The 15,997-nt window shown below is 38.8% G+C and overlaps 1 protein-coding gene across 2 annotated transcripts in view; it reads left to right on the forward strand.

Annotated features, from left to right (window-relative positions):
• vwa8 (von Willebrand factor A domain containing 8) overlaps positions 1-13,527 on the forward strand; it is a 64,983-nt gene extending 51,456 nt beyond the window's left edge. For both annotated transcript variants that reach the window (XM_077537074.1, XM_077537075.1), the window contains exons 40-45: positions 4,126-4,234; positions 6,616-6,741; positions 7,105-7,263; positions 9,347-9,445; positions 10,213-10,451; positions 12,161-13,527. In XM_077537074.1, the coding sequence (XP_077393200.1) occupies positions 4,126-4,234; positions 6,616-6,741; positions 7,105-7,263; positions 9,347-9,445; positions 10,213-10,451; positions 12,161-12,269 (841 nt within the window). In that variant the 3' untranslated portion in view covers positions 12,270-13,527. The remainder of the gene's footprint in view (positions 1-4,125; positions 4,235-6,615; positions 6,742-7,104; positions 7,264-9,346; positions 9,446-10,212; positions 10,452-12,160) is intronic.
• The last annotated feature ends 2,470 nt before the right edge of the window (positions 13,528-15,997 follow it).

A 15,997-nucleotide genomic window follows, 5' to 3' on the forward strand; every position in this document is an offset into this window, starting at 1 on the left:
TGGAAGGGCACCAAAATGTAATGTTTATTTTTCAACTGCGTCTTCTGACTTTCTCATACAGGGCAAAATATCAAATGAATCCCTGTTTACACGAACTTGCAACGGCAGCTGAAATTTTTCATGACATGCCAGTAGTTGCCAGTTACTCCCAAACCCTACAACTACTTGTTTTGCTGGCTGAAACAATAGCTGTAGTGTGTGTAATTAGATCATAAATTCTATTGTCATTTAACAGTCAACAACTGAGCCCATTTGCACTCTGTTACTACCCAAAACAGCAATACCTCAAGTGCATCCACAAAGTATTCCAAAATGGAATAAATTCATTTTTTTCTCGTCAAAATTCCACATATAACACCCCATAATGACAATTTGAAAGTGTTTTTATTTTTTTCAATTTTGCAATTTTATTAAAAAATAAAAAACTAAGCAATCACAAGGATTTTCAGTTTACAATCTCAAAATTGAGCTCAGGTGCATCATGTTCCCATTGATCATCCTTGAGAGGTTCTTACTTTTAGGCTCTGGAATTAGATCCCAAAAACTCAGACACTAATAAGATTTTAACTCTTTATTCGCATCACATCGAGGCATAGAACAAATTTGACTAGATGAGAAACAACGAGAATGTATCAAGAATCACGAGAAGCTAAGCTACCTTGGGCGGTAGAGTTGCACAGAGGAACAGAGGTAATAATCCGATATCCGATAATATAGACAGTGAATCGATCTGATTGGCTGTTGACTAGATAAATAGATTAAAGATTCCTGACACCACATAGCTTCTGACATCACATAGCGTATAACCAGTTGAAACTAGATGCCGATTACTTCAGTTCAAAACAGACACTTGACCTCACGGTCATGACCCAAACATAACCTTTGCATGACCCTAGTCATGACAGCAAACATAACCCTTACATGACCCTAGTTACAGTAAGCATAACCCTTGCATGACCTTAGTCATGCACTTACATCTTAATTGGAATCCACATGTAGCAGTTGATTGGACATGATTTAGAATGGCATGTCACATACCTGTCTATATAAGGTCCCACAGGTGACAATGCATGTCAGAGCACAAACCAAGCATGGAGTCAAGGAATTATCTATAGACCTCTGAGACAGGATCATCTCAAGGAACAAAAAGAAGAGAAGAAAATTTCTGCTGAAGGTTCCAATGCGCTCAGTGGCCTCCATCATCTGTCAATACACTCACAAAAATATAAATGCAACACTTTCCTTTTGCTTCCGTCTTTTATGCGATAAACAAAAGATCTAAAACTTTACAATATCACAATTTCTCTCAAATAGTGTTCACAAACCAGTCTAAATCTGTTATAGTGAGCACTTCTGCTTTGCCGAGATAATCCATCCCCCCTCATAGGTGTGCCATATCAAGATGATGATTAGACACCATGATTGGTGCACAGGTTTGCCTTAGACTGCCCACAATAAAAGGGCACTTTGAAAGGTGCAGTTTTGTTTTGTTTGGGACCCAGTACTGACTGGTTTTAGTGGGGGGTGGGGTGGAACTGGTTTTCTGAGTCCCCATCTCGGCATGCCCGCAGTCAAATCACGCTAATGAAGTTTCTCTTAAAATGCATTATATACTAATGAGACAAGTTAATTCATAGACATTTATTTTATAGGTTACGGCTCGTTAGTGAAAGTAGCATTGAAACATTTGAACTTGACCGGAATTTAACCTCTCCACTGGGAATAAAAGCACAAGTCTCCGAGACTCGTAGATTGTTTTCCTATTTAGTGTCAGCAACTCCACCTTATTCTTGTGGCTGTTGTTTGTTTTAAATGTCTCCACTTTAAGCGGAACTAGTCATTCACTCTCTTTACCGTGTTAAATATAAGCTGAGGAATGTGGAATAAATAGCAGCAGCCGCGGTACACACACACGCGAGGAATGTGAGGAGGAAGCAGCGTTCAGTGTCATGCTTCTCTCTCTGTGGGCTCGATGGGATGTGGCCGGACAACAGTTGCTACTCGAAAAGATTGCGGGATGAGTAGTAAACAAGTGTCATCATAGTTGAGAGCTTCCATTCAGACACGAGCGCACATTAGCTCAGAAGTTCCAAGATGCTCAATATCGACTCTGTTATTAACCGCAGAGTGATTACATCTCATCAAAGAGGGGTTTTCCCTCGTTTGTGGCTTTGCGGTGCAGCTGTAAAGTTGGATGTTGGATTTATTTGAATTTCCAAACAATTTTTTCTCAGAGAAAATAAAAAGTGATTTGTCCATGGTAAAACTGTGACCATAGTAAAGCCTTTAACTATCCAGGCTATTTTTTTAAAGTAACATTTTAATGTTCATAATAGTTGTACAAGTGTAAAAATAAGTTTATCCCTATTCACTCTTAGACCGCCAAAAACGTTTAATAACAGTTAGTAAAATCACGATGTATGCTGCCATAGACATTAAATGACATCAACTACTTTTTTTTCTTTTTTTTTAAATCAATGGGCAGTGCAATGGCAGCGTGCTGCCCGGTCAATGGGTTGTGGAATCAAAAACACCCACAAACTATGTCCAGCAGATGGCAGCATTGTATCACTTTTCAATGGGCTGCCGGTGTATGGAATTACATTGAGACCTGACAAATCTGATGAAATAGAATGTTTTCAGGGAGGACGTGAATGATCAGTCTTCATCACATTTAACCTAATTCACAGAGCGTTACTAAACAAAAAATATTAGTGTCAAAGTCACTGTTGTGGAGAAAACATCTTTTCACAACAAGTTTACATTCTCCTTTTTAGTCTTTGCTCAATGTCACTCAAATTACCTATTTTCAAATGCCGATTAATAAAAAGAAGGGACTAAGGTAGAAATGTACTTTTTTGTAATAACAGAATGGAATGCGACCTTTCATGTGATGTGCTCCTTGTATATGTCGTAAAAGGACACAATATTCTGTTTGCCTTGAAAAATGAGTTAAAATGCTCGTAATCGGCTGGCACTGTTTATTTTTTTATTTTTTATTTATTTTATTTTATTTTTTTTAAATTTGATAAGGCGTGGCAGTAAAACAGTTCATGTTTAAACATTAAAAAAAGAAAAATAGGGCCCCAAGGCTATGTGATCACATCGCGATGGGAAATAAATAAATTCCTATTACACCTCTGATGCGTCATTTTGGTGTCTATGTAATAAGGTCAGTTTTGAATGACACTTTCAGAAAGGTATTAATCTAACAGTATGTTTATTATTGCACTCTGGATGGCGTCATACCAAGAGCGGTTCCCAACTGCTTTGGTAACGTTAATCTCAAAACACCGTTGAAATGAAGACCTTAATTTAACCGCCCTTTTTGCCGTGTCGTAATGCATTCTGTCGAGACATGAGGCATTTCCTGCTTGGAATGCTTGTGGTTTATTGTCTCAGTGAGTAAATGTGTTTGTGTGTTAGTGTGGTTCATGTCCGCAGTGTTCACACAATTATTGCGTCTATCTGTCCTCACATAAGCACACACAATAGACACATACACACACATACTGTACATAGTGGCGAGCTGTGACACGCGCTTGTTACAGTGTCTTCATATCTGTGGATCTTTGTGCAGTCACAGTCTGCTTGTCATCACTTGTTTCAAATACACACACACTCACGTACACGCCAGGTTATGCTAACACAAAGTAGGTAATACACTTAATGACCCCTGAAGAGGATTGTGCGGAAGTCTGAGCAATGCACAAGTATTATGACGGGATTACACAGATAAGACACAGCACACCTGACTTGTTCACAGGTGTAGACATAGCAGAAGATTTACTGAAAAAAAAAACCAGATGCTTTCAAAGAAGTGCTAATGTGGCAAAACAAATACTGATATTGTAATGATATTGTAACCTGTTCAATGACATATTATTATTATTATTATTACTCATAGTTTATGACTCAAAAGAAATATTTTTGCCTATAAAATGTTTTTTCCTTGTATTAAAACTACTGTATATACCTTTTTCCTCAACTATATTATTATTGTTTTCAGTTTTTCCACATTTATTTATTTCGTCTTTGTTTAATCCAGTAAGGCAACTGATAACTTTTTTTAAACATGTCCATTTATAAAGAATATTTAATGAATATGAAATTGTTTCTCCACAGACTGAAGGAGATCAATATGAGTGAGTATGACGCCACCACCTACGAGCGATTCTCCAGCGCTGTCAGGAGACAGGTTCAGTCCCTGCGCATTATCCTGGACACCTTGCAGGTTTGCTAATCATATTTAGCTATTCTTACATACTAATGTGTCTCATCAGAGGAGGAATTGAACATTCCTGGAAAACCATTGCTAAGCCACTTCAACATAAAAAAAAACAAAAAAAACAGACAACATGGGTTGTAACATTCATGGGCTAATTTAGTCAGTAAGCTAACTCTAAGAGTTAATTTTTGACTTGCACTGATTATGTAAGCCAACATTAGCAGATATAATGTAGTAAGCTATCATTCGAAGATGCAAACCAACCTCTGACCTGTGAAATAGATATGCTAACCACGACCACTGCAGCACCCTTAGAAAGTGTATGTAAGTTAAAGTTAGCAGCAAACTGCACTGCAATTCATCTATTTATTTATTTATTTATTTTTGCCTGACTTGTATGGACAATGTATGATAAAGTTATGAGTTGACTGCAGGGCCGTTTTCCCTACATAACGGGAAGCAAAAGACCAAAGCTTGTACAGCTCATCATTCACGATGTCCATGTATCAAAAGACGAGATATCGCCAACTACCAATCAGAGGAAAGCTGTTTTCCATATTCATATTGGAGAAGAACAGAATACCCCAAAAAAGGCCATCCTGGGCATTTGCAACCTAAATTATCTTACAAGCTCGATAAAAAGGACACCAAATATTTTTTTGGGGGAAAATGTGGTATGGGATCTTTAAACATCATAACACAATTTATTCATCATCCAAGACAACACCCCCTTGAACCAAAGTCGCCAAAACATAACAAATACTTAACATACAGTGGGGTAAAAAGCATTTGTCCAAAATCCAAAAGGAAGTCTATGGGAAACTGGCTAAATACATTTTGCCCCACCGTAAATATCATAGTACTGAAATGAATACCGTAAAGCAGCCATATTTGCTGTATAGCGTTCAGATAATGATGTCATTTCATTGTTTTGATTTTGTTTTGCGAGTCGCTGAGGATCCATGTGCCTACTTATAAGTGCATGTGTGTAGAGGTGTGTGTCACATAAGAATGATTACAGAGCGCCCATGCTAGCTCTATTATTCTCCCATCCAGGTGTGCGGCTCTTTGTCCTCATGTCGTGTGTGATTTTTATTTTTTTTTAAATGTATTTTTTTTCCCATCCAGGTGTCTGCCACCATGTTAAGCAGCAGCTTTGAACATGAGTAACAGTGCTTATTGTTTGTCCTCGTCACTGTGGGTCGTTAATAAGAGGGAGATTACACGTGCGTGATGCCATGAAGTCATGTTATTTTTATCATACCTGTTGAGTGATTTAGCACACAAATACACACACACACACACACACATTCCTGGAAACTGTTCAGCAATGCATTGTGTGCTCTAAGGAAAGCCCCCTCATTCTTTCAATGGCCATGAGACTTTGCTACATATAAGCACCTGCATGAGAGATTGTGAGGTCACATTGAATGATCCAGCACACCTGTGACCCTGGTGAGGATAAGCAGTATAGAAGATTTTTTTTTTCCCCGTGAAAAATAGTCATTTCTAAACAGATCCATTTTGACTCTTTGCTAAGACCAATGTTCAAGTTCTGCTTCTATATTTATCTTTCTTTTGTCCTCTTGGCCGTCAATGGTATGTTTCTGTGGTAGCATCACAAAAACAGTTTTCTTAAGAAACAGCCCAGAAATATGTCTATTTGCTACTAATTACAGTGTGTTTCTTTTTGAAAATTTGGAACCCATCTTTAAAAAAAATAAATAAAAAAAAAGCCTTTCACAATAAATCACAGCCTTTTTTTTTATTTTTTTTTATTACTGTTGTCAGCTGACTTACCCTTTATCTACTTGAGCATTTTTTTATGCAGTGCCATCATCATTCCCAGAGTTTAGAAAAAATATAATGGATATATAATTTTTAAAATGTATAACTTAAACGTAAAAAGTAGTCAGAGAAATAAATACTCATGTAAAGCTCAGATCCTGTACCTGAATATTTGCTTTAAGGGCAAGTCACCAGATTTTCTCCACCTCGGGGCGGCCATTTTGACCACTTGCTGTTGCCAGAGTTGCTTAACAACCAATCACAGCTCAGCTTGTGAACATCACGTGACCAAATTCAGAATACAGGTGAGTCGTGAAGGGAGTCCTGAGCAACTGTAATGTCATGTTCAGTCAACAGCCAGTGGCAAAATGGCCACCATGTTTAGACTTATTGTTGCGCATAGAACATATTGAAGGTAATGTTTGGGTTGACTTCCCCTTGAAGTACAATAACAAGTACTTGCACGTTGTTACCTCCTCTCACTGATGTTAATTGTGAAGGTGTTTTGACAGTTGAGTTTTTTTGTGACTGATGCGTTTTGGCCTTCCGGCGTGACAATTTTTAAATGCAAAAATTGACTGATTGTATGTGTGTTCCAGGCAAAAGCCAAGGAGCGCCAGTGGCTGAAGAATCAAGCTCTGGGAGAACTGGATGATGCAAAAATCATCGACGGCCTCACCGGCGAAAGGGCTATATATAAACGCAGAGGAGAACTGGACCCTGAGGTTAACATTTTTTTTCTTTTGTTTTTCTCAGCCACTGCACCACACCTTTAAAACACACACACAATTATGCCGCCCGCCACCCCCCACAGTTGACCTTTATATGTCAGTCGGTACATTCCAGTGGTAAATGTGAGATTATTATTACACCCCAGCGCTCTTCTCAGGCGTCACATCTTCTACTCTCATGCAGACTTCGTTGCGGGATCATTCCTGCGCTAATTATACAACCGTAATGCCGTCATGCATTGTTCTTCTGCCTCATTTAGTGCCAAACTTTGCATATTTCTTGTCCAACAATGACTAGTAATAGTTTTGTTGTAGTTACTGACTCCATTTTTCATCGTGTGTGTCACGTGTTCACAGCCCGGCACGCCACAGCAAAAGCCCAAACGTCTGCGTGTACTAGCCGATGTGTCGGGAAGTATGTACCGCTTCAACGGCGTGGACGGGCGCCTGGAGCGCTCCATGGAGGCCGTGTGTATGGTCATGGAGGCTCTGGAAAGCTATGAGCACAAGTTCAAGGTGAGGGCGGTCATAATCTAACATCCTGTTTGCATTTGAGCATTCCTCAGGGATGATCTAGAACAGTGGTTCTCAAATGGGGGTACGTCAGATTTGAAAATAGATTTAAAAAGGACACAGTCACTTCTGTAAATTTGACTCTATTTAGATAGGGACCAGACTCAGTTTAGGAGTAATATTTACACTTGGAGGAGAGTAAAATAATTGAAAAATAAAATTAAAAAATAAAAGTCACCCAAGGGTTGAGGAATTAACTCACAACCTTTAGCTTGGGAGACAGCTGATCTATTCCCTGAGTCACACAGCTCCTACTTTCTGCTAGTATATCACTCATGTCAGCTGCAGCTGCAGCTGATTCCATGAATGCGTGGAAGCTTCCTAACTCCCAAGGCGAAAAACGATGTCTTTGGTCTCTTAGCAGGGCTGGACTGGCACAAAAAAATCAGCCCTGGCATTTTGACTGACTCTTGCCTAACATGTAACATGTAACATTGATGATGTTTCACTTTGCTATCTATATTCGAAATGGATTAACTGACTGGTCCCTCTCAATTGTGGGCCAATCTCTGGGGGTAGAATTGAGGGAAATAATAATTAAAAACCACTGCATCGGCCCCAAAAGAGACCGGCCCACGGGGCATCTGCCCTGTATGCTAGATGGCCAGTCCAGCACTGTCTCTTAGGGAAAAGCAAACAGTAGGAGGGGCATAGCTCAGGTGGTAGTGTGGCAGTCTCCCAAGCTGAAGGTCGTGAGTTTGAACCTCAAGCCTTGAGTGAATTTTATTTATTTATTTTAAATATTTTATTTTACTTTTTCTAGTGTAGTCTTTTTGGTCCCTATCTAGAGTCAAATTTACGCTACAGAATTTACTGTATATATGTCAATATTTCTAAAAAATCATAATAATAATTTCATAAAATAAATTAAATATTCAGTAGGCTATTCAATTTCAGTGTCCTAAAAACCCAGCATCCCCCCATACCAGAATGGTTTGACACAACTTGTCATATGACACCAAGAATCAACTGTAAATCACTTGAAAACTTTATTTAAGTTAGTTACTGATTTTGTTTTTACAACACCACATTACTATGATCCCAAAAGATGACACTTTATGTTGATAATAATTTGTATGTGCAGAAATATTTATAATTAAATGAATTATTTTTTAAAGTTATATCTTTTAATTTCCAAATTGTTCAAGAGACCACATAAATACAAATAGAATTCTAAAGTTTAATATGTCAGACAATGATGGCACAGCACTCGGTTGAAAGTTTTTGTTTTGTTTTTTTATTCCAGTCAGAGATGCTTGGTTGTGGGGTGCGTGTTTGAAAAAAATATTTCACAGGGGATACGTCACTGGAAGAAGGTTGATCTAGAACAGTGCTTCTTAAATAGTGGGGTGGACCCCCCAGGGGGGCGCAAGGCTCCATCAAGGGAGGCGCGTTTGACCTCGGGGAACACGCTTTTTTTATTTTTTTATTTTGATGTTTTTTACTGTCCTAGAATAAAATGCAATTGCACCTCCACTACATTAGGGGGCAGTGGCGCTCTCATTATTGGCAGAGTGTGCGCAGGGAGGATTCGCTCGGTGGTGTAGGGGTTTTGTTTGCACTGAGCATGCCCGCTTTGTGCACAGCAAAAAAAAAATCAGCACAAATTATTTTAGATATTTTGGTTTGCAGGTTAAAGTTTTTTTGTTTTTTTTATATTGTGCTCTTGAGTTAATGTTGGTGATCAGTTTGAATGCATTATTGATTTTATGTACTTTTATGTACAAAACACATTTTCCTGCAAGGCAACTGTGCAGATGAGCAGGCATGTCTGGTAACAGCCTAATCATAACATCTCATATTGGATACTTAAATAAGCTAGTTATGCTGGAAATCTGACAAGTATATGGAAAACATACACATTTAACGGGGCTGGAGTACTTTAGTCGGCATCGTAAGACAGAACAGCCCACTTGAACTTGGCTTGGGAATTTGGACAATGTGACGCTGTTGCACCTTGCAAAATAACAATCATTTGATTTTAACCATTGATAAATCTGATTAGTTGCTCTTTTGTGGACCACAGTACGACATAATGGGTCACTCGGGCGACGGCTATGACATCGAACTGGTCCGAGTGGACAAAGTCCCCAAGAACAACAAGCAGAGACTCAAAGTTCTCAAGGTAGGTGGTCGAAATTCAATTACATTTCAATTGTTATACTACACAATTACAAAATCATAAAAAAAGATTATTAATACTATTTTTGAGTCGTTTAAATGTATACATTTGCACTTTTTTTTTAACAATAGCTAATTTAATACATTTTGTTTCATCCAGTGTTTCAAATAATTGTATTTGTCTTAATATTTGTTTGTTTTTTACGTTTAAACATTTTCTTTCTTTGTACCAAAAAATAAATGAGCGTCCTACTGTAAAGTGCACCTGCTGAACTCCAACTTCAAGTTTTTGCCAACATAAATAAATACATATTATAAATTCTATTTGGTCCAAAAATTAACTTACGTAATTATAGTGTTTCTATTTTTGGTAAAATTGGTCTTAATGTTTTTAAATGTGTAAAAATATTCTTGTTTTGTACCAAAAGATAATTGTTTGTATAATCATGATTTCAATTATTGCCAAAATAATCGTGATTATTATTTTTTCCATAATTTAACAGCCTAAGTAGGTGGTTATGAAAATGTTCATTTTACATTTGTATTCACTGACTTCTGCCAAAGTACAGTTCAATCAATTACTCACATGGCTTGGTCCTTATCCACTGTACTGCATATGGTTTTGTCACACGCTATTCTTTTGCCATTAGTAATATTCTGTAATGTCATCACAAAAAATAATTGTACACTTGTGGAGTCAAAGTCTCACTGAATTTATTAGCTCTGATCTTCTATGCTTCCCCCCCCATTATTCCCTCCCTTCCGCTCTAGACGATGCACGCCCACTCTCAGTTCTGCATGAGCGGCGACTACACGCTGGAGGGCACGGCGGCCAGCATCAAGGAGCTGGCGCGGGAGGAGGCCGACGAGCACTTCGTGGTGGTGCTGAGCGACGCCAACCTGGAGCGCTACGGCATTCGGCCCGAGCGCTTCGCCCAGGTCCTCACCTCGGACCCCCAGGTCAACGCCTTCGCCATTTTCATCGGGTCCCTTGGCGATCAAGCCGAAAGGTGAGGAAGGGGTAAATTGCTGGATGCTGACGGGGGGGGAAGCGACGGTAACAGGAAGCAATTTCAATGGGAAAATAAAAGGAATGTTTACAAATCACTCATTGATAGAGAAATCATCTACAACCCTTTGTCAAAGTTCAACCACTTTAACACAACTTAAAAGTTAGAACCTATAACCTGGCCTACCCCAAATCGTGGTTTCAAGTTTAGAATTTCAAATTAAGCTTTTGGGCCAGTGTAAGGCTTTAAAAGTGAGATTTCTAATTAGGGTTACAAGTTAGGATTTAAAGTTAGGGATACAATATAGCGTTCAAATTTGGGCTTCATGTTAGGGTTTCAAATTGGGTCTTAGTCTTTGTTTATTTGAACAAACATGTGAACATAAAATGGGCAAAAAAAGAAAAGGACAAAAAGAAACCAATAAGCAAATGTACATAAATGAGATAAGACATTTTACACTTCACAAGACATACTTGCCAAATGAAGTTAAACCAGCAAGATTAAGGCAGCTAACACTGCACTTCCTGTTAGTACTCTTATTTTGAAATGTGTTCTCACCACTTCTGGTGCACACTACTGAGCTGACTGACTCAAACTTGGAGAGTAACAGTAATCGGAGGCTTTGTATGTGCTATATATAATAAATAGCCTGTCAGGGTGTTTGGAGTTACAGCTGATTGACAGTTGAGACAGTCAATATAAGAAGTTGTGGATACGGACTGATTATGTGTGGGCTACTGCCTGCGTAATTTTGAAACAATATGTGGGCTCCTGCCTGCCTATTCGCGGCCCAAAATATAGGATGGTCCACCGGGAATTGCCCCGCCCATCCAGATGGCCCAGTCCGGGCCTGATTTCAAGCAAGTGTTAGGGTGTCAATTAAGTGTTCCAAGTTTTAAAAAAATAGCTTACGGTTTCATATTAGGGTTTTAACTAAGTTATAATTTCAAATGAGGTTTTTAAGCCAGGATGAGAGTTTAAAAGTAGAGTTTCAAATTAGGTTTTTAAGTTAGGGTTTAGTAGGATTTCCATAGGATTTCAAATAAGGGTTAGTTTTTCAAGTAGGTACTCAAATTTCAAAAACACCTATGGTTTCAAATTAGGGTTTTAAACCTGAGTTTGGATTTCAAAGTAGAGTTTCAAGTTAGGGTTTGAAATGATGGTTTAAAACCAGGGTTAGGCTGTCAAAGTTGGCTTTCAAATTAAGGTTTCAAGACTGGGTTAGGGTTGCAAAACGGGTTTGGAATTTGAAAATAGGGTTTCAAGGTACTGCTCTGTTTTGAAAGTAAAGCCTGTAGTTTATTTTTCTGGTCTGGACAAAAGTTAGGCTTTCAAACCAGTGTTTGGGCTTCAAAGACTTTATTCAACCTTAGCAGTTCCACTATAAGAAATAAAGTTGGCACTTCCACTGTTAAAAGTTGGCGTGCCAAACACACTTAGGGTCCCAAAGGGTGCAGCTTGATGCACTCGAGTGTGTTGACTGATAGCTGGAGAATGGGCAGAAGAAAACAAAACTTTTTGTCCAAATGTCAAGAAGAAAGATGTCCTCCATTGTTGTTCCCTGTGTGCACTTCCTCTTCTTTGTTTTCCACACAGAAGACTGAAAGATGAATTGGGCCATTTTGTCTTCACCCATTTACCAATCAAATACTAGCATCCATGTGTTGACTTTTTATTTTTTTTTAATTGGTGTCTTTCTTGTGCGCCAGACTCCAAAAAACCCTTCCGGCTGGGAGATCATTTGTTGCCATGGATACCAAGCAGATCCCCCAAATACTTCAGCAGATCTTCACATCAACTATGCTGTCCAGTGTCTGACGGCTCCTCTGACTGATAACACACATACGCACGCACGCACACATCCAAATGTTGGCTATTTTATTTTTGCAACCCCAAAGTCAAAGTCAAATCCCTTCTGGGGAATGAGCGAGGAATGCCCCACCTGAGTGAGGACTCTCTTTTAAGGCGGCCGCCTTCGCTCCAACCCGTTGGCGGTCGTATCAACACGCTTTGCGCTCTGGCTGATGGTCATCTCAGTCTTGCCAGGAATCTGAGATCTTATTTCATACTCAGACCTCCCACTCTGTTCCCATAAGCGTCACTGTGACTCGTTGTAATGTGCATGGCAATCACATCAACTTTTCAGTTGCTGACACACATTCAGTGGCCTTTTTATTTTGAAAAAAGGTGTAGTTTTTAAAAGAAATACTTAAGTCTTTTCATATCAAACAGAGGTGTTGTCGTTATGAAACTTGAGCCTGCTAAGAGTTTTTCTGCATACATTCACACTCTCATTCACACGTATGGATAGTTTTCAGTGACCCTAACACAAAACAAGTCCGCAGATGGGATTCAAACCCCTAACATCTGAATTGTGAGACAGGCATGCTCGCCACAGACCAATTAGAAAAACAACTCTTAATCAACACCTGCATGTAAATGATAAAACTTTAGCTAGCAAGAGAAGAAATTGGAAAAGTATTAGTTCACATTTTGTGACATTACTATCACAAACTTGAATGTATTTTCTGCATTTGACTTTTTATTTGCTTAACATTAAAAAAAAGATGAATCACTTCAATTCCACTTCAGAATTATGTGCTATATATCAATCACATAAAATCTCCAAAAACATTGAAATTTGTGCTTGTAAAGTTGCAACATGTGCAAAGTTCAAGTGTTATGAATACATTTCAAGTCATTCTAAGTTGGCTCTATTGCGCCACATAGCTAAGAAATTACCAGGAGAGCCAACAAGAAAGCCAACGACATTTATTGATACACATTAATTTTGCATTTGGCTCACTGCTCTGGGTTCAATTTAACATGTAGTATTCCATTTTCATTACACGTTGGCCACACTTGCCCCAAAATACAAAATCATCACAACTAATTATGTCGGACTGAGCAGATCAATAGAACCACATTTGTTTTGATTGATTTGACCTCATGAAATGTGTTTCTCTGATTTAAACATTTAAATCTCAGCACAAATGAAGCAATGTATATTGAGAATGCACATGATAGTATTATTATTGTACATATTTATTTCTGTTATAGTAATAGATCATTTTAATAAAAGACTTAATATTAAAACCAGGTTTGTTTGTTTGTTGATGGGTTTGGGGTTTTTCGCGGGTATAATGGGGTAAAAAAATTATAAATAAATAAATACAGATGCCAATCTTGACATTGTTGGAATGTCTTAAAGGATTAATGCTTATTAAACATTTTTTGTAGTTTTTTTTTAATCTTAGACAATATACTTCATTTTAAATGTCTAAAACAAATGTTAAAGGAGCTCCCAAGGTTATCAGTATGTCTTAAAAACTTAAAGAAAACTTAAAGAAGTAAATAACAGCTCTGTTTTTTTTTTTTTGTTTCTGTTTTAGTTTAGTTTTTTTTTCCTAAATAAAAAACAACTTAAATCTTAATATTAATGTTGAATAAAAACAAAAGGTTCAGAAGGTTCCCAGGATCAGTAGCATTTCTTATAGTTAACTGAAAATTTAAATAGTTTCCTGAGATTAAAATGGTTTTAGCTTTACCTTTTATCAGCTGTCAGATTTTGAAAAAAGGCTGATACCAATATTTGTCAAAATACCCAATATAGGCCGGTCTATCCCGTTTCAATTTCCTGTGAAGAAGTCAACTAATGGACCCAAACCAAGGTGAGTAATGAAAAAGTAAGTAAACTAAATCTGGGGGATCTGCAAATAGATTAATCCGCTGGTGCCAAAGTACGACAATATGGGGGTCGCCCCTATTTTGTTTACAAGTTCTAAATTCTTACAAAACAAAGCATGCAATACTCAAATCAGTTTTCAACATGATGTTAACATGCTTCATCAGCTGTTTTTATTTGAAGGTTCAGAATGAGAGAACATAAGCGCCCACTCACCTTCCCTAGCTGCTCTTGTTGGGGATCTCCCACAATGCACCGGTATTCTCTGCTGGCTGGCGTTGACCTCTGTGTGGCTGGGTGGTAATTACACAGTGCTCCACTTTCTCCCTTTGCTTCCTACACTCTATCATTTTATTGACATGGTGTGTCACACTTATTTGGGGAAAAGTCAGTTGCCGTTTCCGTTTTTGATGCTGCCTAGACGTGTGGCCGTGTCGCACGTGTTTGCTTCAGATGAGTCAGTCGTTTAAATATGAAAAGTGAGCAAATGAATTCAAGGGTGATGTCATCATGTCACTGTGGAGCCAGTAGCATAAAACACACATAGATGGTGGCCATCTTCACCACATGCTTGATTGATTGATGGCTTTGATTGAAGGCCGATGTCAGGCCAGTGCACGCTTACTCTTAGCCAAGCAGGGTGATTGATAACTGGCTGTCAGTGTGCCGGAGTCCACACTGCAGGAATGTTAGGACGTGGTCACAAGATTTCTCAACCATACGCGTGTGTGCGTGTAGTCATATGTCAGGAGTGCATGTGGGCGAGTAGGGAAATCAGCCCAAGCAGAGCTGTAGCCAGGGTATTTTAGCAAACACCTGATGCGGACGTCTTAATTAACTTGAGAGGAGCCTAGTGCAGCGCCTCGCCGTCACAGCCAAAGAACCTGACACTTAGAAATGCGGACCCTCACACTCGTTGGGCCACGTCCTTTTGGACGTTTGATGACAGGCATGTTCGGGCAAAGATGTGATTACAAGACCTGTTCTTCATCACATCACCTGTGATTAATGGCAGTGTGCTGCAGGAGCGACTTTTCACTGACATGTCAGTGCGTTAATAGCCTGCCAGTCCAAAGGGGAGTTCACTGAATGGGCAAAACAGTATCTGGAAACTTTGGCGAACAGCCCTAATGCGCTACAGTTTCGGCCTCCATCCACTTATGTACATCACTTGCATTTTCATGCCATCATGTAAACAGCTTTGTCCATTGCATATACAAATCAAGTAAAAATGTCTATCCATTCACATAGATTAAGTAAACTGTCTGTCTTCTCACATAAACACATAGGGCAGTAAGTATGGCGTGAGGCACGGGCTAAATCTTCGCAGGGGTGGGCTAGACTAAGATTTGGTATTTTCGCAGAACCATGCAAGCTGGTGCAGCATAGCACTTTTGTGTGTGTGTGTGTGTGTGTGTGTGTGTGTGTGTGTGTTGTTTAAAAATGCATTTTGTGCCACTTCTGCAATGATTTAGAGCAGTGGTCCCAAACCTTTTTTCCATCACGGACCAGTTCAGAAGTCCACAAGGAAGGGGCTGTGTTTTTGCAACAAACGCAAATCCACTGTGTATTTTCAAGTACCTCTACTAGCAGCACAAACACCACAAAAAGAGTAACAACTACGCTTTTACATGATCACAACACTTATGAATGATTTGCGCAACACAAAAAAGTGGGGTACTTTGTAGATACAACAATAAACATGAAGCCACATTTTTTTTTATATAACTATAGTAGCAGCGTCCTCCTTAACTCATTCACTCTTTGCCATTTTCATTGAAGCAATCCCAGCTGTTTTACTGGATATTTACTGATTTTGCAAGGCCCACAGAATATTCTTATTTTGCTGTAAAAACATGGA

This window comes from Festucalex cinctus, chromosome 11, assembly GCF_051991245.1.
Source record: "Festucalex cinctus isolate MCC-2025b chromosome 11, RoL_Fcin_1.0, whole genome shotgun sequence".
NCBI classification, from domain to species: domain Eukaryota; kingdom Metazoa; phylum Chordata; class Actinopteri; order Syngnathiformes; family Syngnathidae; genus Festucalex; species Festucalex cinctus.